Below are 25,572 nucleotides of genomic sequence, written 5' to 3' on the forward strand. Positions count from 1 at the left end.
TAATGTATATTTATTATCTTGTATTTATTCTCTTCTTGTATGTTTTTTTGCGGGTTTTTTTTAATGAATTTTTCTTGCATACCCAGCCCATAAACTATTGCGGCCTGCCGTCGCTGCAGCGAGCGGCTGTCGGGCGTGGTGTTTGTCGTCACCATTTCCACGTTGCAGGCCATTGTACGCCCGTGTAAACAAAGCTACCACACAATGTTCATTGAAGCCCTTGCAGCAGTTGTACGGTTCCATGATAATGGGTGGGTGGGACTACAGATTACACCGACGACACGGCGTGTACGATGCAGTGCATTGCCGTAATTTAGTACACACGGACAAAAGGAGACCAGCTTTACTTGAGTATAATTCACAATGGCGAACTTAGCTAATAAAGGACATGTTCTCCCTACGACGTCTTTAAAGGAATCAGCCCAGAGTGGAGGTAATAATCGCATTTGTTCTATACTACTTTGGAATTATATCGTGTAAAGGATGTATGAAATTAACCGGAATTACACTGTACCGTACTCATGAACAAGATTCACCAGTCACTGTGTAAAAATCTTGCAACGTACAATTGTATACAGCAAACCTCTCTTCTGCATGCGGGAAACTTGGCGGTGCGGTGCAGCATTAGCTGGTGGTGGGCAGTACGTGTAGAAGCTAACCGTTACGGCTCTAGATAAAACAGTTACTAAGTAGACTAGAAGAATTGATCGTATCACCGGACGCTTTTATTTTTCGTAGCTCTAAATTCCGTACTATACTCAGAGTCGGAGGACGAAATTTCGGCCAAAAATAGTACGAGTTATACGACTAACCCGAGTTTAATCACAACGTCTTGAAAATTACAAATTCGGCAAAATTATGAAGATTCACTCCGATTTTTGGAAAATATTATTAACGTTCAATATCTAGACCTCAAATATAGAACAATTTCTAGGTCTACCCCTCTCCAAAAAGTTGTCTTTTTGCCCGGTAAAAAATCACATTTTAATTCTGTTTCTGGACACGATTTTCGCAATGAAATAATCAATGTCTTTCACACCTTGTCCTTGCACCAGAATCATCCCACAAATCACCGTACACATTCTCACCGAGCGGACGACAAAGAAAAAATTCGGCAAATGAGGCTCAAATTTTGTATTTTACGGTAAAAAATGTCCATCTTGAACATTTCGAACAGTTCATGCGATAAATCCTTATGAAAAATTGACAATCAAATTTTATGTGCTTTGTCTATGGGAGCGCGGGTGACGAGTTGCGGGCCTTGCGGGCCCCTTTCTTAGCGCACAACTTTCAGCATCGTCGTTCGCGTTTGAGGACGATAGCTGCAAATTTCCGGTATCGATCACTGAACTTATGCTTCTAATCATTGGAATTGTCAGCATTTTTCCTGTATGTGAGTGGGATTTTATAGAATTTCAGTGACGAAATGTGATTTAAACATGCATAGATATTAGCTATGAGTATGACGAGGTGCGGGTCACTCAGCTATAAATCTGAGGTAAAATGTTAATTTCTTCATTTTTACATTTTTATGTCACGTTTTTTTTTGCAATTTCGGTCCTTACAACGTTCTGTGAGGCTAATAATCTACAAAGTCTCACACGTACTGTATGTCATCAGTACACAAAAATGTGCATGTCCGGTGGCTAGTTATTTTCGTCAAATTTTCTATGTGCTTATAAATATCTGTAAATAAACTGTATTACAGTATAATGTAAATAGCACAGTCTGCAAGAATCTTCAGCCTATTGAAGGAGGCAGACTAATACCCCTTTCCCGCTGAAGGAAATCTTCCCCGGGTGCCCCCGGGGGCACCCGGGTAACCCCGCAGTGTGAAAGGAAACTCGGTTGAAACCTAGGAGGGGAAGCCTAGGTGAAACACCGATTAAATTTTGGGCAATTTTTACCCTAGAAGCGTCCTGGGTAAACACCGATAGTTCACGGGGAAACCACCGGTGGTTCACAGAGGAACGCCCAGCGTGAAAGGTTGTCTCGGTGAAACACCGGGGAAAAATTGCAAATTATGTCAAAGGTCATGTCTTGTTTCTGGTCATGCACACGTTTTTCGCTAGCTATCGCGCTCTCCCAAATTAATCCACACGTAATTCGTGAATACCCATGTAAATACACACACGACTACAGTTGTGTCGTTCGTGTGACTTTCACAGCCGCGACGGCATTGTTGTACAGTATTGCATCTTGGTGTTGTATCGTCTACGCATGCCGTATACAAATAAACTGAGCTGATTAGTTAGAGTGTACTTGAGTTGCCGTGTCTTCTTCTTCTTTGATTCCTTTGATTCTTTGATTCCTCTTCCATTCTGGTACGCTGATGAGTCTCATCCGTCTTCGTACTCAACTATACTGCTGTGATTGCAACATCACTCGGTTTCTGAACAGTCCGAGTTGATTCAGAAGCATCCGTCAGTGACACAATGATAGCAAATTCCATTCTATTTTTTTCTCTTTTGTTGTATACAATAATGAGCTGCAAATATCGCGAATTTCAACACTGTGAGCAATGAAATGAAGGCCCTCCGAAAATGCGAATTACGATCGATAGAGGTGATATCATAGAGAAGCTACGAGTACCAAGGAGGTACTAGGCGAGTACCTCCTTGCGAGTACGAACCACTACGCACTGTAGTACAGTATCCACCAGACCATGTTCAAATTAGCGCGCGAATCGCGCCATTATTACACACTTCAGCTGGGATCGGCCGCGGTGCGAGCAGCCTGCTCTCGGTGAATTTCGTTATGCAACTTTCCCCTAGATGTGTTTGAAACACATCTAGGGGAAAGTTGCATAACAAAATTCACTGAGAGCATTGTCGTAGGTGTGAAACGACGGCAGTGAAAATTTCACTGGGAGGTTCCCCAGTGAATTCACCGGGGAATCCAACGGTGGTTCACCGAGAGGGGCAGCGGGAAAGGGGTATTAATCAGAAGAAGAAGAAGAAGAAGAAGAAGAATTACCATGCTGTCCGGTAATACCATACCTGTACCTGTATACATTTCTTGTAGCCACACACAGGCAGCTCTGCTGCTGGACTGTGACTGTGAGTTTACAGTACATGCGCTGCCTTCAGTTTATACGGCAATTAAAGATTCTACACAAATTTATTGGTGAACAATGCAATGTCAGTTGTATCACAATCACACTGTGGTTGAACGAAATGCAGGATTGAGATTAAATTCTTGTTCATCTCAAGTCAAAGTGTACCAAGTCTATCATTCTACACGAATTTATTGGTGAACAAAGCAATGTCAGTCATATCACAATCACACTGTGGTTGAACGAAATGCAGGATTGAGGTTACATTCTTGTTCATCTTCAAGTCAAAGTGTATCATTAGTAATGTACTTGTCAATTGTAGTCATGACCCCTGGGTACCCGGGGATGGCCGGGACTTGCAACCAAGTTGGCTGGGGATTTCAGCATTTTTTTCGCCCGGGAGGTTCAGGAATAGACCGGGCTTAGTCAGGGGAAATTCACTTATTATGCCCCGGTGGGTCAGGAACATACCGGGGTGTTGTCAGGAGAAATTCACTTATTTTGCCCCCGGGGGTCAGGAATATACCGGCGTGTTGTCGGGGGGAAATTTAATTGTTTTGCCGTGGTGGGTCGGGAATGGACCGGGCTTTGTCGGGGGAGATTCACTTATTTTGCCCTGGTGGGTCAGGAATAGACAAGGCTTTGTTGGGGGAGGTCCACTTATTTTGCCCTGGTGGGTGGGGAATAAACGTGTCTTGCCTTGTTGCAGCAATCACATACCATATGGGGAGGTATCTGCAATGAATGCTCATGAATGAACCAGGCATGGCACTACGGTGCAAACTCGCCAAAAGCTTATGACCTCAAAGCCTCAGTTGCAAAAAGTAGACAGCTTGTGTACGCAAAACTGCTGGGGAAGTGTTGCAGGACAATTGCAATATCTCACCTCAGAAGCCATCAAATGATTAAATCTATACAGCAAATTGAAGAAGAAACTATTCTCTAACTCGTAATGTTAGTTATTTGGGGTTTTATTGAGGATAAACGTGTGAAAATAATGTCGAAACTTAGCTTCTAAAACAAAATTTGGTCTCAAAACAAGTGTTATTTTCTCACATTTTCCTTCATTGCACAAAAATGAAACTTCGGTATATGACTTAAATGGTAGTATATCCATACTGCGTTCCAAATATCTTTTCTGTATCATTTGGCGCACAGCTATGTCTGGAAAAAATCGAGATCAATGTCACTTGTGACCCACATAAAATCCATAGCTTAAGCAATACGCAGTCCGATGTATTGGATTTTGTGCTGCATGAAACAGTTGAAGCACATAGCAGGGTTCCTCTCTTGCCTACTCACCACCCTGCTGGCCGAAAATCGACCCCTGTCGCATTGCACCGAACCTGACACCGCTGGTTGGCTAAGCGTGCACTCGCCAGTAGAAAACGCATGTGCAGGAGGATGATGTAGTTGTGCATGTCCAGTATTTTCTCTTAAAGGGACTGTACAGTAGTGGTTGAGGTGGGGATTCATGTTTTGAACATTCCTAAGTGAGATAATGAGAAACTTTTTATGAAATATGAAAGAGCATGTGATTTCAAGAAGGATTCAACGTTTATTTGATGAAAATTGGTTTTCAAATGGCTGAGATATCCCTAAAAGTGATAATAATAAAAGGCGACATGCCCCACATTTATTAGGATCTCTTTGTTTCACCTTGTTTTTGGATATCTCGGCCATTTCAAAACCGATATTCATCAAATAAACTTTTGATACCCCTTAGAATTGCATGCTCTTTGACATTTCATAGAGTGGTTTCTGAATATCTCGCAAAATGTTAAAAGCTAAATCCTCACCCTGACCAGAACTGTACACACCCTTTAAAGTCGGTTGTCTGTTTGCTCTTATTTTCACCTAAATACTAATTGCACAAACACGAGACTTCGCAGGTAGTGAGTCTGGCGTATACAGACTAGTAATATGTTAATCAAATGCATATTCATGCAGGCGCAGACTTGTGTCTGGAAAAAATTGTAACCCTTTCCCAGGGTCGACTCAAACAGAAAAATACACATACGTGTGTATCTCGAAAGATACATTGATCAGCATTTTCGCCCAAAAGTCATATGAAGGATGATATCCATATTAGATATGTGTGAAGTTTCAAGGGATTTGGTGGTAAAATAAGGGAGATACGAAGAGGTGAACTTTCGAGATTTTTTGTCCTTCCCTCCGCACAGCACTTCGATGACCGTTAAGAATTCAAAAGCTTTGGCCTCTTATCAGTGGGTATTGCACCGTAGCAACGGGGCTGGAGCAGTGAAATAACAACATCTATAGATATCTGGGTAAGGAGTACTGAAAAGAATCATAACCCTGATACAAATCTTCCATATGGGTACAAAATGTAAATAGTACACATTATATTCCACATAAAGAATCTTGCTGTAGGATTGGTTAAGAGCTGATCACGTGGTAAAGCGTAGTTTTGCCCATCACATTACCCGAGAAGAAAAGTTCGTTACACTCTATGATGATAGTCATTTTGTTTCGCTGATCTCTTAGTCCACACAGTCCTAACGGATGATATAACTTACAATTTTGAGTACGCGCGAAATGAAAGTGCGTTGCACTGTGGTCTGTCATTTGACCTGGGTCAATTGATAGACCACAGTGCAATGCACTTTTATTTCAGTGCCACGCGCAGAGCGCGAAGCAAATTTGTTGTTTTGTCATCTACGCACATACGTCATAAAGTACTGTACGAGCTGAAATTTTCGCGGTGGTTTTATTTTCGCGAATCGCCATTGAACCGCGAAAATAACAACACGCAAAAATAACAACGCGCAAAAAAGTAAGTACAGTTAGACCCTCGCAACCGCGAAATTAACAACACGCAAAAATGTCCTCCAAGTAGCAATTTGCGAAAATATCTGTACGCGAAAATTTCAGCTCGTACAGTAAACTACGTAGCCTAAGCCCTGAGGATACCCTAAGACAGCTAAAACGGTTTCAGATGTGGAATAAAATGGGAATATCTAGGACCCTAGATGTGGAATATAAAGCAAATAATCAACTTTTAGTTTCAGGCAGTGAGACAAACTATCACTTCCTCGGCGATCTGAATGTGTACGCTATCTTTCCTCAGCTGCGCTTCGGAAAGATAGCTACAATATGTACATCCAGATCGCCCCGGAAGTGATAGTTTGTCCCATCACCGTCACCAACGTTGATTATTTGCTTAATGCAATGAACAGCAACAACAACAACAAAATCTTACCATTAAGTCGTTAGTGCTGGTCCTAGTGTGCCATTTGACATAGAGGGTGACGGTAACCTCTGTGGTTATTGGGGTGCTGGAGGTCCTGGCCTGTCAGGGACTTGGCCTGGGATGTCTATGCAAATACTGCCCGGCTTGTCAGGGACTTGGCCGGGTATTTCTATGCAAATACTGCCCGGCCTGTCGGGGACTTGGCCGGGGATTTCTGCGCAAATATTGCCCGGACTGTTGGGGAATTGGCCGGGGATTTCTACTTCAATTTTGCACGGCCTGTTGGGGACTTAGCGGGGGATTTCCGTGCAAATTTTGCCTGACCTGTCGGAGACTTGGCCGGGACTTGGCCAGGTGGTGTAACACCCTAAAATTGCAAGTGGGATGCAAGTCCCGGCCATCCACGGGTACCCAAGGGTTGGGACTACAATTGACAAGTGCATAACGTTAGATCTACATGATGTACATGTATGATGCATTACTGAGCAATGTGGAGTAGCACTCCGCTGGTTCAAGGCGGTGTAATACATCAGGGTGGTTCCATGTCATCCACATCGAATGGTCCATCCAGGTCAGAAAGGGTTTTTTTTTCCTCCCAATTCCGGGGTTCGTTTATAAGCATTCAGTAAAATGATTTTCGCCACAGAATTGTCCACAAAAATTTGCATAGCAAGTTTTCCACCAAATTATCTGTTCTCACCCTCATCCTGAACAATGGGTTCAAACGCCCATAATACTACGTACTTCAGATTTGACTTCCATGTACTGGTATGCATCCCCCCCCCCCCCCCCCCCCCTCCGAAATGGAGGAGGGGGATGGCCTATACGATCATCGAGATGAGGACACAGGTCATTGAATCAATAAACATGCAAAACCTCCCCAGGGGCCACTTGATCCCTTTTTTATACCAGGGAGGTGCTAGAGAAGGAGAGACAACTACTGCTCTTCTTTGAAGTCATGCGCGGCACTGCCGAGAAGTTATGCGTTCAACTACAGGTGTTACCCATGTGCTTTGACAAAAGAGAGCATCAATAATCGGGACTACACTAGTGTAGCGCTCTCACATCTAGAAATACTTGCCCCTACTGCAATTCGCTCTCTCTTTCAATGTGATGGCAACAATGAATTTGTGTACCTCGAATTGGAGCAGCGAATCAAAATGCAGTGTAAAACTGACAATTTTAACAGCAAATTGTTTAAAAGCACGCTGGCTGGAACACACTTTAGCGGAGTACTTTATTTGAAAGATCAAAATATACCAGATTAATTATACAAAAGTAACATGTGGAAATGTGCGCATTTTAGAAAAATATTAAGCTTTTAAGAGGGCCTAATTTTCATTTCATTTCGATTTGCGCATTACGAAGAAACTAGAAATACATGTTTATAATATTGAATTCTTTCCTAAACTTTTCTAAATCAATTCAAGTATTTCATTTAAGATTTTACGGTGAAATAAAGCTTGTAATCAAACGAAAGGTGAAATGCGCTCTTCGTCTCCGAACTTCTTCTTGCAACTAGAGCGGTGCAGAGCATGACTTCAAAGCGTAGTGGAATGCTAGACATCCCATTGTAACGCCTTGAACCCAAACATGTGTTTGCATGAATTACGAAGAGTTGCCACTCCATCTCTGTAACACCTCCCTGTTGATACATACTACTATTACATGATGTGAAGAATTTAAACATCCTCTGTTTCAGTGCTAGCCAAACTTCTTGTGTGGACATATTTTTTTTTTTTTTGGGGGGGGAGGGGGATACACTTAAGCAAACAAAAGACATACAAAAACAACATAAACAACTTCCTGTGAGTCAACAGCTTTTTTTGCAAGAACATTGTATGGATAGCTTCCTGCTAACCGTAACCAGGCAAAAGTGCTTCTCTCTTCATATAAAGAGACAGGTGTGGAACTAGAATAGGTTTACAGTGCTCCCTTGGAAGAGGACATTTTTGTATTGTGAAATTACAGCTTCCCACCTGAGTATGTTGATGTAGTTGTGATATTGCATGTACGTATACATTTGTACACATTGTATGCACACATTTTTTTTAAGGGCTGCTTTATTTGATGGCAAATAGTTGATGTTTAAAACAAATTCTATTAATAGATTATTTTTGTATTGTGAAATAACAGCTTAAAGGGTGTGTACAGTTCTGGTCGAGGTGAGGATTTAGCTTTTAACATTTTGCAAGATAATCAGAAACCACTCTATGAGATGTCAAAGAGCATGCAGTTCTAAGGGGTATCAAAAGTTAATTCGATGAAAATCGGTTTTGGAATGGCTGAGATATCCAAAAACAAGGTGAAACAAAGAGATCCTAATAAAGTTGTGGCATGTCGCCTTTTATTATTAGCACTTTTTTGGATATCTCAGCCATTTGAAAACCAATTTTCATCAAATAAACGTTGAATCCTTCTTAAAATTATATGCACTTTCATATTTCATAAGAGGCTTTTCATTATCTCACTTAGGAATGTTCAAAACATGAATCCCCACCTCAACCAGTACTGTACAGTCCCTTTAACACCTGAGTGTGTAGTTGTGATATTGTATGTACATATAGCACACTTGTATGTGCATGCTTTTTGAAGGGCTTCTGTTATATTTCATAGCAAATACCGTAGTTATTAAACAAATGCTAGGATCTGATTTCTGTGGATTAAATAAAAATCTAATAGAAAGTTACATCGCACAAATGACAAAACTTGCCAGGCAGGTGACAGTAGGTTGAACTAGCAAGTGTTTTGTATTACACTATGAATAACAGAACATGTCAAAATTTTGGTGAAAGTCAAATATATTTTCTTTGTGCACAAAGCAAGTATAAGTGCAAATATACATTGTATGTCTTGTAAAGCTATGATCACCAGCTTGTAAACCTTTTAAAAGTATACACATATTCTTATAGTGCAAAAAAAAAAAAAAAAAAAAACATGAGAAACTTCTGATAATCACAAATATATGTCGACACAAGACCAGTTTAAGATTCTCACAATAATCATTGATGTCATCAGTGTGAACACTACTGTAAAACAAGGAATGTTTATGTGTGACATTTTATTTCACAAATTTTGCGAGAACCAAGATTCGAAAATTAGCATACAAGCGGAAGTTCTTGTCTACACTATGTATGCATTGAATGCCAGTTATGGATGGTATGCATTGAATGCCAGTGGCAATTTGTGAAAATTTAATGCTGCGAATAAATCTTGCTTATAATTGAATACAAAATTTAGTGGATAAACAGCTAAAGACAGACACAACTATTAGTCTGGACCATTTACTCATCTTCATAGTGGTGGCGCACAATATACACTGTACAGACACAGTTTCCATTCACACAAGGTATCTTGATACTGTATCAGCTAATAGAAATGAGCGTGGAGAAACTTGCAGGTCCAGTGCAAAGTATCCAAACATTGCATTATTTGTTCAAGACACTCAAGTTCTCTTCTTGTTTAAGATTTATGCACATTGTGTAAATTTCAAAATTCTCTTGCTCAAATTTACTGGTACTTGTAACTTGGAGCCTTAATCTGAAATGCCAAACATAATCTGTACTTTGTAGCTGGCTTCAAACTTATTAATTAGCATGCATTGTACAAAGCATATTGCTGCCCAAAAGTTGTATCGTGTATATACCACTTGGTACAAATGTACGCATGTACACTATGTACATCTCAGCTTGACTTGCAATTTTCCCTATAAATTTTGTTGCTAGCAGTCAGGTCCATATGTTGGCAGCGAAAGTTCTTGTCTGCACTATGTGCATTGAATGGCAGTTGCACTTCATGGAAAATTTCATTTGCAAAAAAGGCCTTTGGCTCCAATTTTCGAAAATTTCATGCGGCAAATATTTCTGGTTTTGTAATATCGTGCAGAAGGCGTGGGCAGAGTAAGGATGTACAGTGTATGCAGTAATCCTAATCTGATTTTGCCCTTCTTATCATGACTAGAAGTTCTACATTGTCAAAATGTAGAAATACATTTTCAGAGCTTACCCTGTTTTGTTTTGTAAAATTTCTTTCAGGTTTTCTTGAAGTGATCTATTCTCTCTCCAGTATAGCAAGTGCAGTAAAATTCTGAGGTGCTAATCTAGTGACGATAATTTGAACATTTCAAAATTACCCTAGGACTTCATGGGATAAACGTAACCTTTATGTTGATATGGTCATTCTTTTTCATCCTGTTGACAAGTACAATGTACACTAGACACTTATAATGCCTCTTTCCGTCATGGTGTTGAATATTACATGATCAGCAATTGCATTAGAAATGAAAGTGGTGCCCTTTTCTACATTTTTCTTTCAATGATAAAGTATGGTACCAAGTGTGGGTGTGTGGCCTAGCCTGGGAGAGCAGCTGGGAAAGACATGCGTTCACATTACATGGGAAAACTGCACAGGCCAGGGTAACTGGCTGGCCGGGCGCTGTTGCGTTTATGCTTCCCCGTCAAACGTGATTAGTCAGAAACGCCAATCGTAAACGCACCTTTTTGTGCGTTTTGGATCGCCATTTGAATCAGCGTTTCTATTGAAGTGAGCATGAACGCAACAGCGTTTTGCACTAATCACGTTTCAAAACGCTGATTCTGGCCCGAAAAAGGGAAGCATAAACACGGCCATAGAAGTACACGGTATACAGTTTACAGTATTCGCTATTCGTTATTCGCTATACGCTACATGTATTTGGGCATGGCGGGTCGCATAAGCTAGCACGCGTGTCCTACTATGGCACCGTGAAGTCGACCCAGTACACCATCACCTGCACCATCAACTCCCTATCCCATGCAGGGAAGATTTCTTCCTCCTACACAACCATCCCAGCAATCTTATCAAGAGTTTCTAAACTGAGATTACATTGGAACGTACCATTTTTGTTACAAGAAAGCTATAAACTGAGTGTATGAATAATAATAATAAAAAAAAAAATGACCCAACTCCATCCTGGTTACATTTTGGGTAAATCAATTAAAACTGATTATTTTTTATTTGTTTGATAACATTATATTTGATCATGATACACAGCACTGCATCAGAATATCAGTCTACTTAAATTTTTGCAAAAGGGCAAATCCAGACCAAAATTTTCATCATTTCATAAACGAGAGATGGTATACGCTGCACAAAAAACGAACAAGCACTATTCCCACTATACTATGCTATACGCAGCTGTACGGCATTTTCGAATAGTGCCCTCTTATGTGACCCGGTATTAGGAAATCCTATCGTTCGATTCAAGCTGTTCGCGTGCCCTTGAAAACGTGCACCTTATACCCAAATAGTGTACTCCTATGTGAACCCAGCCTTATTGACTGAATGCGTTAACTGGAAATGGGTATATTGAATTACACTCTGAGAGGCATAAAAGAACCAGCAACAAACAAGAACACATTTCATTTATTAGTAAGCTTAAATATCTCGCAGCTTGTCAGCTATGAAAAGCAAATATATTTGTGACTCTCAATATCACTAGTGTAATGCATGGCTTGGTTACTCCATAGTATATGTCAGCAGTAGAAGTGCAATACAAAGTGGGGCACTCCTATTCAATACCATCTGGTGACCGATATGGGCTCTGTTACATTTAGTCCATGTAGTCTTGAAGTTTGAAGATGGTAATCTTAACATCATAAAAAAGAAATATTGTGAAGATTTGTATGGAGGTAAATGGGAGAAATGGCATTATTACCTCGTCTACCTTGTTATTTTATAATTCATGCATAGTATGTACAACTATGTACACGGTATTTTTGACCCATCTCTTTGTAATACTTCTCGAAAACATGGACAATTCTGAAATGTCCTATTTTCTTTTTGTACAAAGTGCATCAAACTTGAACCATTCTGTTTAAATTTCAACACTCCAAATATGGTGAACAATGGGTGGTACCTCACTTTAAATACAGACCTGCATACGTGTACATGTACAAAACATGTAGTACCAGACGTAGTTTTAAAGTTGTTTCCGAAAGTCCTGCACATTTCTATGTATGGAATTGCCCATACTTTCATCACAAAGAGCTTGTGCTTATTAAATGGGAAACCAGTTTGTATTCAGAATACTACAGAGTACTTTGCTCAATTGCTGTGCACATTATCAGTATTAAGAGTATGTTTGCACATTTTAGTGTTATTGTTAGCAAGTGTAGAGTGCCTTCCATCAAGGCCACATGTGGTTCTCCAGGTTCAATCTGTATGCTGTAAAGCTTTGCTGCTTCCATACATTTACTGTATACGCCGTGTATTGCGCAAGGTTTTTATTTTCACGAATTTCACAAGTCTGGTGCTTTTTGTGAAATTAACAACAATTGATCCCTACTTTAATGTGACCTGCACACATACATGTACATTTTTCAGTTCATTACTGTGCATACAATGTACATTTTTCAGTTCATTACTGTGCATCCTGATCGCGAATTTAACCACTTGCGGAATTGTCAGGAAGTCCCGATTCGCAAAAATTCAGACTCGCTAAATATACAATGGCATATTCAGTAGTCTTAAGGGCTGTCTTACTATACATTCAGTTTTATAGCATCTTCAAATAAATAAATTTACTCTAAAGACTTCAGTGTGCATGCTGCGTACATGCTATGTACAGTGTACTCCTGGGTACTTTGACTGATTACTTGCGATCGACTGGATCAACTGTACACTGTATGCACCTGCTGCAAGCCTAGTGCCTAGATGCATGTTTACAGCACAATACAATGGCACAAGAGATTTGATTTTGTTCTTCTTCATTTGGTTGATTTTCAAAAAGGAGGAACAACCAACTACATGTAATGGTGCTCAGAATTATATACCAGGGTGTTAGGTGTAGAATGCATCAAGAAAGGGATCATGGGAAATGTTTTTTTGGGAGTATTACCAGGGTATGCATTTTCATCAGAGACAATCACCACTATGAATTTCTCATTCTGGCAGCGTACATATCATCATAGGAAGTCCCTTGCTTGATCTGGTTGCTGCCCAAGTCCCTACACTGGTGGAACAGTGCCGCGCTTACTTTGAATATGAAATAAAAAGTGACTGAAATGAAAGCAAAATCTAACCTCTCGCAGTGTACGACATGGAAAGTAAAGCATAAATTGTATATAAATGGCCTGAAGGTTAAGTAATTCAAGTGGTGTTCATGTGCATGTGTGCATTGTAGTACTGTAAAAGCAGAAATTTTCAGGGTACACATGTACATTAATTTTCGCATATTTTGCGTAACTTCTGGCTAGCCAAATTATAAAACCCACAAAGATATCTTCACAATTTTCTCTGCACACTCTGAATGGGTTGACATTTGCACACCATGAATTCAAAAACCTGCAAATATGTTTTTGAGCAGCTTAGAGCAAAAAAATGTCGATGTTTACAGTACTTACCCAGACAGGTAGTACGGTACTCGAGTGTATATGCTGTGTGCATGCTACAATGGGTTTTTACATGGGTTTTGTGTGTCTTTGCATTTAAAGATACTCTACAGTATAATGGCTTTTAGTGGCTGATGCTTCAGACTCGCTTGCAATGTAGAGTTGCTATGAATAAACGAAGAGAAGACTTTATAAACTGTTTTGCTGACTTTTAGAGAATGAAGTTAAGAAGAGAATATTGGGGGGGGGGGGGAGATATCAAATGTGACCCGCTACAACAAAATGATCCTAAAGTCGGGCGAGGTCGATTATTTGAAAATTGCATGATATAATCCTCTAATCTTTCTGCTTTAAATTGATATATAACACATTTTATAAAAAATAATCGGCTGCGGAGATATTGATGTTTAAAAGAGAGCATGTCGAGACGTCTGGAAAATCACTGTTTCGAGAAAAGCGCCCTAAAAGTCTTCCTTTCGACGCAATCGCGATCAAGGGACACGCAAGTCAGTTTTCACCTCTGGACAATAGAAGGTAAGCCCTATTGCATCGGCGGTCTCCTCACCAACCAATCAGTGGCCAGGATGTGAGAAGCGGTTGAGCATAGCGCACCCCGCCCGCACGCACCAGTCGACTGGGCAGTGTGCGAGCTTCACGCTTCGGTTAGCAGCAAGCAGCAAACTGACCAATGAGATCACTCTGGTCGTTGTTAAGGGCGGAACCTATCTGTGGCGCTCAATCCAAATTTTCGAACCAGTTTCTGCTTCGTTGAAACGCCAAAAAACATGGCTCAGAAAAACGCTATTTTTTATCTTTCCTTTGATCATTTTGCTTCAAAATTTCGACAGATGAAAGAAGACATGTAAGACTCCAATAATATATCAAAATCAGAAAATCGTAAGTTTTGACCAATTTTAATGCTCTGACTTCAAACTCGATTTTCACGGCTTCGACCGTGCGCGACTTTAGGACCTTTTTGTTGTAGCGGGTCACAAGTAGATTTGTATCACTCTCTTTTTGACCAAAATAGGTGTTCATCTGCTAAAATTTTGTGGATGTTTGGTGACAACCTTATCAGCATTATTTCTAATCCATTGGTTTAGGCTAATAAGTATTTTGTGAAGGGTTTTCAAGTGATTGAGATGGTTAAAAAAACAGAAAAGAAGGAAAGCAGAACTGCTAAAGCCTCCCTACAAGCTTGTAACTCTGCAAGAAACCCCTGAAAGTGGATGTTTCTTTCATGCCCTGACGATAGAATACAAAGTATCCTTGATTTGGGTATCAGACTCTCGTATTCAGTTAAATGTTATTCACTCTTCTTTTCCGGATTGCTTTTGGAATCTCCCTAATTTTGATGCTGGAATGTGGGCAGGCTTGGGAAAGGTAACAAGTATTTGATGAAGGTGATTTCTTAAAGTGAAAACATAGTTTTGGTAGAGATTTGAGAACCCGTCTGGCACCATTTCATATTTGCTTGCAACATATCGAAAGAGTCTACCAAGAAACTTACCTGGCTGACGCGATTTGCCGGGATGATGAGTCGTTTTGGAGTATTTTGAGAAAAATAATATAAGTTGGAAAACCGACTTTTATTCCAGAAGGATCCAGACTAACTCGGTCTCAGGGAAAACTCGACCCTACTTCAGACAATTTACACGCAGTTTGTGATCGCCATATTCTACTGTATAATACCAAACGAGGCCTAACTGAACAGACAGGAAAGTGCGTGCTAATCCTGTACAAAACAAATGGACAGCGCGCGGTCCTCAAGCGTATACGTACAACACCTGAGTTGCTGAGACGGGCTGTCTTTGAAGTTTTTGTTGTAGTTTATCAAGCGTCTTTCATTGTTTTTAGAGGTGCTTGATAGGCACACACTAATTTTGCATGCGCGCAACAGAGGTTTTTTGATGCAAATTTGAAGCAAATTTTCAAATCCAATGCAAAGCACTTGTCCAAACATTAATTTTACTAGCCCATTAAAGAAAGTCTAAAATGTAAGAAAATAATATAAAAAGTCTTGTGTAAGTCAAGGGCTTAATAAAACACATTCATTTGAATAAACAGCACGTGACATTGATTTGCATGCTTAGACACACTGGAGTAGCCTAACAAACTCTGTCCAATCAAGTGTTGCCGTTGCATTGCATTGGGGCTTCTTCACATAAGTGTTGGAAAGTTGCTGAAATGATGTTATTACCTACACGTATAAGGTGCATTGCATCACTAAACAGCCATTATCTTTGGACTTCTGTATGTTTTACTTTGTGGGTTTGTTGGGGGGAATAAGGGAAAAACTATGGCTTCAAAACTTTTTGCTTGCCCAATTCGGGCAAGCATTGGTTCTTTTGTTCAAAAATACTTGCCCGAATTTGATTTTTGCATGCCCTGTGCTGTCAGGCAAGTGCTTAAAGGTCCTGTCTACCTTTGAGAACAGTGATTTTAAAAATTTTCAAGATATGACATTTAATGCATAGTGTACATGTAGGTCTGTTGTATCACGAAACATCCTGTCATATAAAATTTTCGTGATAAAGCCTAAAATATAAGTAGATATTTGTATTTTTCTTAATAAACCGTAACTGTAAACAGTTTAGTCTGGAAACCTTTTTATTATAACTGTTGTTCATATTTTATATTTAACAAAACTTAATATATTTTTACCAATTCAAATTTTTACAGTGGTTGTTTGTATCCTTAACTTACATTTTAGAACTATTTTAAATCACTAATGCTGGGTTTTTGTTTCATCTGCAAATGGTAAATATTGCCTTTAAATGTAGCACCCTATAATGCATTAATTTTGGAAAAATGAAAGTACTTTAATGATATCTAGGTGAATGTACTGGTACTCTTCAGTTGGTGGCAGTACTCTTGTGGGGGAAAAGCCCTGCAGCTGTACTAGGCCAGGTAGAACTGTGCTTGACTGTTCTCTGTTGGGATCCATTTCAAAGCAAAGAAGAGTGAGGGCAAAAAAAAAAAGGCGAAACTGAGAGAGTTGATGATGTGTGGCCTGTTTCTGCGGATGTGTGAGGTCAGAACTTTTGGAGACGGCAGAATCTACGCGTCTCTCTCTTGTATTCCACAGCAAGCAACATGTAATGTACATAGTGTAGCAGGCTGCAGCCACACTATCAGTCATTACCATGTACAACATGTAGCAGTTGTTAGTGTGTGATATTCTACTTGAAATCGATGACATTGTATGTTTAGATGTGACTGTGATTCTCAGTGGATAGCACCTGTGTGCATACAGTGTGGCAGAGCCCAGTGTGTGAAGAACGAAGGGCTTGAGGGATGGAATTGTGGAGGATTTCATTTCGACGACCGGTGAGGCAACTGTGTGAACTGGGTGAGGAGGCAGATCACATCTTTTCCAGTTACAATTTACAATCCATTGTGTGAGAACTGTAAGATACATGTATCAACAGCACTGATGCAAGCTAATGTCCTCCGTTGCATGCTATTTAGATATTCAATGTATTTTCTCCCTTTATGGACAGGCACCAACTCTGGATGGAGTTATAGCAGTGGTAGTCATCACTTTCATGCTTATGACACCAGTTTTATTGTTGCTTTTTTGTGGTTGACCAGGAGGTTGCAATTTTTCGCCCACAGTTTATGACGTATGAAATCTTTGTATTTCACTTGATCTTGTATGCCATGGAATGCACATCATTACACATGTGTTTCAATAAGTGGGTAATGCCAATTGAGGCAAACATTCTTTCTCCACCCTTTTCCCAAGGACTTTGGAGTCGTGGGAGTGATGAAACAGACAAAAGTCTCTGCCCATTCATGTTTCAAATATTTGCACTGTCTCTGGGCCATTCAAGTATAGGCCTACAGCTGTACCTGATCCTAAACTGTCAGTGTTACAGTACGTACAGTGTACAGAAACAAGTATTGTCATATTATGACATACCCCCCCCCCAAAAAAAAAAAAAGAAGTAATGTTCTTGTACTTCTCCATTATTTTAAAGATAATAAAAAGTTTTGGTACCTCAAAAGTTTCCCTGAATTTCCTTGTCTTAGTTTGTGTTTCATGTTAAAGTACCTTTCATATAACTAACACTGTGAGACTTACTTGCCCCAAAGTGCTCTCATGTCTTATACCCCTTTCATAAACTCAATAATGCGGATAATATCCGCAACATTTGGTCGTAAAATCGGAGAGGGGAAAGAATAATGCGCATTATTTCGACCCTTCTATTATCCGCATAATAGCAGCATCGGGACGAGATTTTAAGTTTATGAACGCAAACCCAAATAATGCGGATAATTGCCGGGGTGCGGTCAAACGTCACCTGTCTTTCCCGCAGAAGGGGGGTGTGCAGTCACCATGACGATTATCCGCCTTTTTCAGGACGGGCGCTCGTAAAAATAATGCGGATTATTTTCAGAGTTTGTGAACGCATTTTTTATTGAATTGTCCGCATTATTCTTATGCGGATAATAGGAGGATGAGTTTATGAAAGGGGTATTAGTAATCATGCAATTAACTGCGACCAGCAGCCCCATACGCATAGCGTAATGGGGCTTCGCATTGTAGCATTCAGGATCATGACAGATTTAGTATCGCGGGTAAATATCAACTTAAAATCCAAAAATTTCTTCAATTTGAAGACTTACCAATTAAGTTGAAGTATTGAAAACAGGCTTCGGGCAACGTTTGGTTCTGCCAATAGTCCCTTTCTGTTCGAATTGATGACTGAATGTGACTCGGTCGAGAGGACCTTGGGAGAGCTACATACACTGAATACTACAGCCAGTGCATGCGAACACATCACGTGCACAAATTTCAAATCCATGAACGGATAAGATGTTTGTGTGCGCATGCAACGTACTTTAACCTGAAACACAAACTAAGACAAGGAAATTCAGGGAAACTTTTGAGGTACCAAAACTTTATATTATCTTTAAACCTGTTGAGGGTGAGTCCTGAGTATTGTACTTCGGCAAGTGTCTTATGGGAAATGCGTATTGTAGGCAAAATCAGCCCATCCTCAATGGCCTCAATTCACGAAGGTGGTACAATCTTTGTCCATGGTTTTAAACCATGGACAAAGATTGTAGTTTTGTATGGGGCGCCAAGTGTTGCATGGCCATAAAAAGGTGATGCCTGTGCAACTCTTGCTGGAATGGCAATTGTCATGGTAATGACAAGAATCCAGCTTCCTGATTGGTTGTTGCTATTGGAAGTTGCCATTCCAGCAAGAGTTGCCATCCGAACAGCTTTTATGGAATGGAGCCCAGCCCAGGAGAAAACAACAGTCACCTCTACATCAGTTATTCACAGATAAAAGAATTAAAATAATAATGATACTAATGATGATGATGATGATAATGATAGTATTGATAATAATAATAATAACAATAATAATAATAATAATAATAATAACAATAATAATAATAATAATAATGAAAATAATAACAATAATAATAATAATAATAATAATAATAATAATAATAGTAATAATTATAATAATAACAATAATAATAATAGTAATAATAATAATAATAATAATAACAATAACAATAATAATAATAATAATAATAATAATAATAATAATAATAATAATAATAATAATAATAATAATAATAATAATAATAATAATAATACAGTGTAATAGCAGTGGCTTCTTGTATAGCGCACATGTCCACCATTTGGTGCTCATGGTGAGCACTTCAAAAAATGAAAAGATATACCAGTATAGAGAGGTAATGGTTATAGGTGAATAACCAAATGGCATCATTTCCTCACAATTTAGCTCAGTCTGCTTCTTTGTACTCTGTGCAAATTAAATCATGTTGCAGAAATGTAAGATATACCGGTAAATGAAAATTTTCCCTGAAAAGAACATCATTGCTCAATCAATGCAATTTTTGCTGAATTAGATTAGATTCCATCGTGTTTGATTTGCTTTGAGAAGGGACAGTTAGCAAAGATTTGTGTGCAGACCAGAGGGAGAGATGTTTGGTAACTTCTGGGTACATAATCACATCGTATGATTTGTATTTGTCATTCTGACTATGGATATTACCAAAAGGTGCTATACATGTAGGTTTTCCCACCCAATTTCATCAGATTTACATTTGATTTAACGATGCGGTCATTCAAGTTCGAGTGAATTTGAATGATTACCGAGATTGACATTCAAAAAGGTAACTAGGTCATGAATTCAATTTAATTTCATCAGCATTTGATTTCATGAGTTTCTCACACAAGGGTGTAAAAAGGGCATTCAAATTAAAAATGCAAGTGCAACGCATTCAAATTCGCATCAACACTGCCGTGGAGAGCGTTTAGGTTTTCAAATTCATGATGAGGCAAACAATTACAAAGTATGGGCAGTCTTTTTCATTGTTGCTTTTATTTTTTGCAGTTACTCAGCTGTTTGAAATGCAAACTTTATATACCTTGAAATATTTTTTGCTCATACTAGCTAATAGGGAGTTTTCGATTGGGTGAACGAGAAGGACGTGCCGCCGAGCGCAAGCGTACGTCAAGGCGTCACGTCTGTACGTTGACCCGCTGCTAAAACACATTTCGATTTCGGGCGCCGGCGTCACGTCTCGTGGCGTGTGCAGGAGGCAACCAGGCCCTGTGCCTTGCGTGCATATAAGCGGAATTTGTGACTCGTTTCTGTACTTGTAATATTTATTTTGTCTTTGACTAGATGCGTATCCTGGGAGGAATTATGTGGATTTTAAAACATGATGCATGGTAAGACTACTGGGCAAATGCACTGCTGCACTAGCTAGGCCAAAAGCACCAAAATCTGTTTGCGTACAGCATTACGCGTAAATGCATGTGTGGGACTACGGTAGGCAGTTGCAAAGTGCGAAACAGTGAAAACGGGCAAATAAAGTAGGTACCAGAGGCTGTAGTTTGTATGTCAGCGCTGCTGCTGTGACGTATCAAGATCATAAGCTTTCATGTAATTAGAGTATAAATATTCTCTCGAAAGAAAAAGGAAAACAGGTGAACTGAGCACGGATTTCCCGAGAGTCATCGTGCTCTTTCGCACGATACCCGAGAGGAGTGTGACGTCATAGCAAGGGTAGGTTGAGCGCGGCGCAACCGATTTGGGTGGACGGTGATAACCAGGGTGAACGCGTTCGAAATTTGTGCGATGAGCCGAGGGTCGACACTCGCGCATGCGCAGTACGTAAAAACTACGTCATAACAGGGTGACGCCTGGCTCAACGTGCAAATCGAAAAGTCCCTAATAACTCGTATAACCCCTCTTTCAAACACAATTAGCCACTGCTACATTACAGAGTATGCATGAACATCTCAAATACAGACAGAATTTGTGGAGGAAGCATTACCTTGACAACCATCAAAACTGGCAATATAACCCTTTGGTGAAATAGGTCTACAGTGTATATACAGCAGCTGATCTGATTGCGGCAACTTATGTTATGGACATGGGGAACTAAGGAATGGAATCAAAATGGATCAATATGGATTTGGACGGGTAGGACCCCTAAGATATTCTGGGATACGGCTATTTCCTAAATGTTACATCCATACTGTTAGGGATGAATTGAAAGTGAAAGAAAAGTTGACACTGACAGGAACGGAATACATACAAAACAATTAAGATGATTAAATGAGACTTTGAAATGAAAATGAAATTGTATCATCCAATATGACAGTGAAAAAAAAAGGCCCATAGAAGTTGTGTAAATGATTGAATTCGAACGTTCAAAGTGCAAAGTTGTGTTCCTATAAATGAAATTGAAACTGGTAATTGGCACGAAGTTAAACGTCTCTCCAGCTGGTGTGAAATTGAATGCACTGAAAGAAATAAAATCTAACAGGAAAGACATGAAATGAAATTGAATACTCTTAAAAGAATTAAAATGAACCGTGAGAGTAAAGCAGTGACCAAAATCGCTTGAATTTGAACGCCTTTTCATTAATTTGAATGCAAATCTGATGAAATTGGGCGGGAAAATCTATATTCTGTATTGTGTGAGTGGGTGAGGACTACAGTGTACATCTGATTGTCAGATTAGGATTAAAGGGTGTGTACAGTTCTGGTCGAGGTGAGGATTTAGCTTTTAACGTTTTGTGAGATATTCAGAAACCACTCTATGAGATGTCAAAGAGCATGCAATTCTAAGGGGTATCAGAAGTTTATTTAATGAAAATCGGTTTTGAAATGGCTGAGATATCCAAAAACAAGGTGAAACAAAGAGATCCTAATAAAAGGTGTGGCCTGTCGCCTTTTATAATTATCACTTTTTGGATATCTCAGCCATTTGAAAACCAATTTTCATCAAATAAACATTGAATCCTTCTGAAAATTACATTCTCTTTCATATTTCATAAGAGGTTTCTCATTATCTCACTGAGGACTGTTCAAAACATGAATCCCCACCTCAACCATTACTGTACAGTCCCTTTAAGGTGTTTTAAACCTGTTATACTGTGCTTTGTTTTGTGCTTGGCACAGATGTCTGAAAACTTACTGCCAGTGAATAGAGAACACCAATGCCCCTAATCCCTATGACTATTGTGTCACCGTGGCCTTCCTGTTTGACTATTTAAAGGCTTATTCAGACTTATTGCTGTAGTGAGCTTGCTACCTATACATCTAGGTCAAGTTTAGATGGATTCTTAATGCTGATGAAAAAGCTTAGCTTGGGTATGCAAAGGGTTAAGGAGCAGGAATCGCAATTTACAAATTGTAGGATTAAATGTGGATGTTGACAAGTGTCTACCCATTCATAATGTGTTGAGTCATGCTCTATTAACCTCCCTGAAGTGCTGTTGATTGTACACTGATTGTATTCTATTCAAGGGGAACTAACAGGCTTCTTGATGGCTGTGTGAGTTCTATGTATTTGCTGGCAATGTGCTCTGCATTCAAATTTGGTGGAAGACAAGAAAGATTGCGGGACATAATGTTACAGTGTCTGTAGAGATTGGTTAATTCAATGGATGGTGTAGACTGATTATGTGTGACAGTCAGACAAGTGATTCACTGGTTTAGAAAGATCGTGATTTGGTTGTGGTGGCACACAGGCCACACCCAGAATGTTATTTCTGGTAAAAATAATGTGGCCTTATTGCCAATGAATACTTTTGATATCATCTCAATCTCAATGTGTAACCTCTTCTATTTCTGCGTGGTGTCTCTTCTGCAGGCAGAAACAACATCAAGTATGTCAGTCTGTTCTTCCTGGTGGTGCAGAATGCTTCGCTCATCCTCACGATGCGCTACACCCGCACGCTGCCCGGCGACAAGTACCTCACCTCCACGGCGGTGGTGCTGTGCGAGGCCATCAAGATGATCACCTGCATCTTCATCATCCTTGCCCAGATGCGAGGCAACGTGGTGGAGCTCATCCACTTCCTCTGGCAGAGCATCGTCATGCAGCCAGTGGACACCTTCAAGCTGGCCGTGCCTTCCTTCATCTACATGGTGCAGAACAACCTCATCTTCATCGCCATTTCCCACCTGAGTGCAGCTACATTTCAGGTGTGGCTCCCTGATCCTTTGTGGTTGTTAAAACAAAAACAAAAAAAACAAAAAAAAAAGAGTTCTCAGAAGGGCTCAATTCATCTTCCACCATTTGAATGTTTTTGCAGCACATCAAAAAAGTCTACCAAGTAACTTGTCTGTCTGATGTGATTTGCCTGGAGTTGATATTGAATTGTTTTGGAGTCTTTTGAGATCAAAAGTGTAGAATGCTGTAAACAAGGAATGTTTGCATGCATTTTCATTTTGTGAATTTTGTGAGAGCCAAGATTCGCAAAATTGTCAACATTTTCAATGAATAATTTGTCACTCTTCAGAGGACACTCGTAATACTTGGTGGAATCCTTGTCACTGTTCAATTATATGGCTGATTCCTCCTTTTTCACTTGATCTGTAATTAGGCTCAGAGTGTGCATACGTCACATCCAAATCGAGATCAGAGTCAATATTTTCGCGTGTCTTTGATTTTGCAAATTGCACCCGACTCGTGAAATTTGCGAAAATAAATACCTCGCGAAATATTCGGCATATATAGTATGCAGCAGCAGTAGAGGCTTGTACTCTGCAAGCACTTTGTAGTCTTCTATGTTGTCTCTTCTCCTTATGCCTCAAACGTGACATGAGGCTTTTTTTTTCATAATCTAGATAGAGCATCCTTCCATGATTTCTTGTGAATTTTCTGTTCACCTTTGCTCAGGTTTCCTACCAGCTAAAGATCCTCACTACGGCTCTGTTCTCTGTTGTGATGCTAAAAAAGAGCCTCTGTTCTTTGCAGTGGGTAGCCCTCCTCATGCTCTTTGTGGGAGTTGCCATTGTACAGGTGAGTTACCTTTGCTGGACTTTTGCTGGACTGAATTTTCTTCTATCAAATTGTAGGCTTAAACCCCTTTATAAAAGAGTTCCAGAACAATCTCACATTGCAAGAAGAGAGATTCACATTCAACATTTTCGGATGTGTCTATAAAAGTGATCGCCTCAAAGTCCAGTGAATACAATGCAAAAGATTGCCATAAACATTTAGAGTATAGGAAAACTTTGTTGATTTTCCTCAGATACCCATTGATCATTATTTGCTTCTTTTTAGTTATATCCTAATCATGAATTCTATGAATAGAGGCAGGTGTTTTGGTGTTTACTCTCATGATTAATAGCAAACTTATCATTTGTTCTTTTTTTTTTTGTAATTGAATCAGTCACTGAAATTCTTTGTAACTTTATCAAACATGTAAGGAGAATATTACCTGTTACATTTTGTTTGTCTCTTTTAACAACATTTGCAATATTTGCAGTTGTATTTGTATTGCAATATTTGTTAGTGTCCCATGATGAGCAGCCAAGTTTTCTTTATTGTGTTTGTTGTTTATGTGTGTGTGTGTGTTCTTATAGGTGCAACCCAGCGACCCTTCAAAGGCAGCTAGTGAGAAATCAACCACCGAACAATCACCCATTAAAGGCCTGATGGCCGTCATCGTGTCCTGCTTGTCTTCAGGGTTTGCTGGGGTCTACTTCGAGAAGATCCTCAAGGGCAGCCAGGCATCCATCTGGCTGAGGAACATCCAGTTGGGCCTGTTTGGGACCCTGACTGGAATCATCGGCATCTTCGTTAAGGATGGAAGCGCCGTTCTTGAAAAGGGCTTCTTCTTTGGCTACACGGGGTACGTCTGGCTGGTGATTGCCATGCAGGCGTTCGGTGGACTGCTGGTGGCCGTGGTCGTCAAGTACGCGGACAACATCCTCAAGGGATTTGCGACCAGCTTCAGTATTATCATATCCACGGTGATGTCTGTGTATCTGTTTGGGTTCCTTATCAATGTGCAGTTCTGCGTTGGAGCCACTCTGGTCGTCGTGGCTGTCTACCTGTACAGTCAGCCCCGCCCCGCTTCCCAGACACCCACCATGTTGGAATCGACGAAAGCGACACAAAATGGTGCGTGAACGAGCGGGCTGTAGAACGTGGATAAAGCAAGGAACACTTTGCCTGTTGCATTCCATGGTATCTCTTCAATTTTTCACAAGTGCTTTCCATGAAATATATATTTCAGATCCTTGTATCATGTACAGTATATTTCTTTGAATGCGAGGTCCATATTGGTTCTTCTAGATTATTTTTCACAAAGGTCAACAGAACAGTATTGTAGTGCTATCTCAGTCTTGTTCTGGGATTGATTTCTTTTCTTGTCTTTGACTTGCTAACAATTCAAATCATTTACTATTACTACAAAATTGTACATGAGAGTTATCCAGATGCAATAGAGTATTAAATGCATAAGCATGTGACAAGTATCCACCTTTCTTATTAGCTGTAGTACATTTTTAGACTTGTCTTCAAGATATGTAGGAGTTCATCCACCCACTGTGAACTATATAGTCCAAAAGACACCCAACCTAGTGTAGCCTCATGTGTTTTGAGACTATGGAAGGTCGCCTTGTTGGTAG

The 25,572-nt window shown here is 39.8% G+C and overlaps 1 protein-coding gene across 1 annotated transcript; it reads left to right on the plus strand.

Annotated features, from left to right (window-relative positions):
- The first annotated feature begins 363 nt into the window (after nucleotides 1-363).
- LOC140238983 (UDP-galactose translocator-like) lies at nucleotides 364-25,071 on the plus strand. The gene is made up of 4 exons (XM_072318883.1): nucleotides 364-433; nucleotides 22,802-23,136; nucleotides 23,834-23,956; nucleotides 24,523-25,071. The coding sequence occupies exons 1-4, from the start codon at nucleotides 364-366 to the stop codon at nucleotides 25,069-25,071; spliced, it is 1,077 nt and encodes a 358-aa protein (XP_072174984.1).
- The last annotated feature ends 501 nt before the right edge of the window (nucleotides 25,072-25,572 follow it).

This window comes from Diadema setosum, chromosome 2 (assembly GCF_964275005.1).
Source record: "Diadema setosum chromosome 2, eeDiaSeto1, whole genome shotgun sequence".
Lineage (NCBI taxonomy): Eukaryota > Metazoa > Echinodermata > Echinoidea > Diadematoida > Diadematidae > Diadema > Diadema setosum.

Bases quoted from the DNA above. Each gene is read 5' to 3' on its own strand.
- LOC140238983 (XM_072318883.1), top strand. From the start codon at position 364: ATGGCGAACTTAGCTAATAAAGGACATGTTCTCCCTACGACGTCTTTA. The intron at 434-22,801 runs GTAATAATCGCA...TCTCTTCTGCAG, and splicing joins GGAATCAGCCCAGAGTGGAG to GCAGAAACAACATCAAGTAT. The intron at 23,957-24,522 runs GTGAGTTACCTT...GTGTTCTTATAG, and splicing joins TGGGAGTTGCCATTGTACAG to GTGCAACCCAGCGACCCTTC.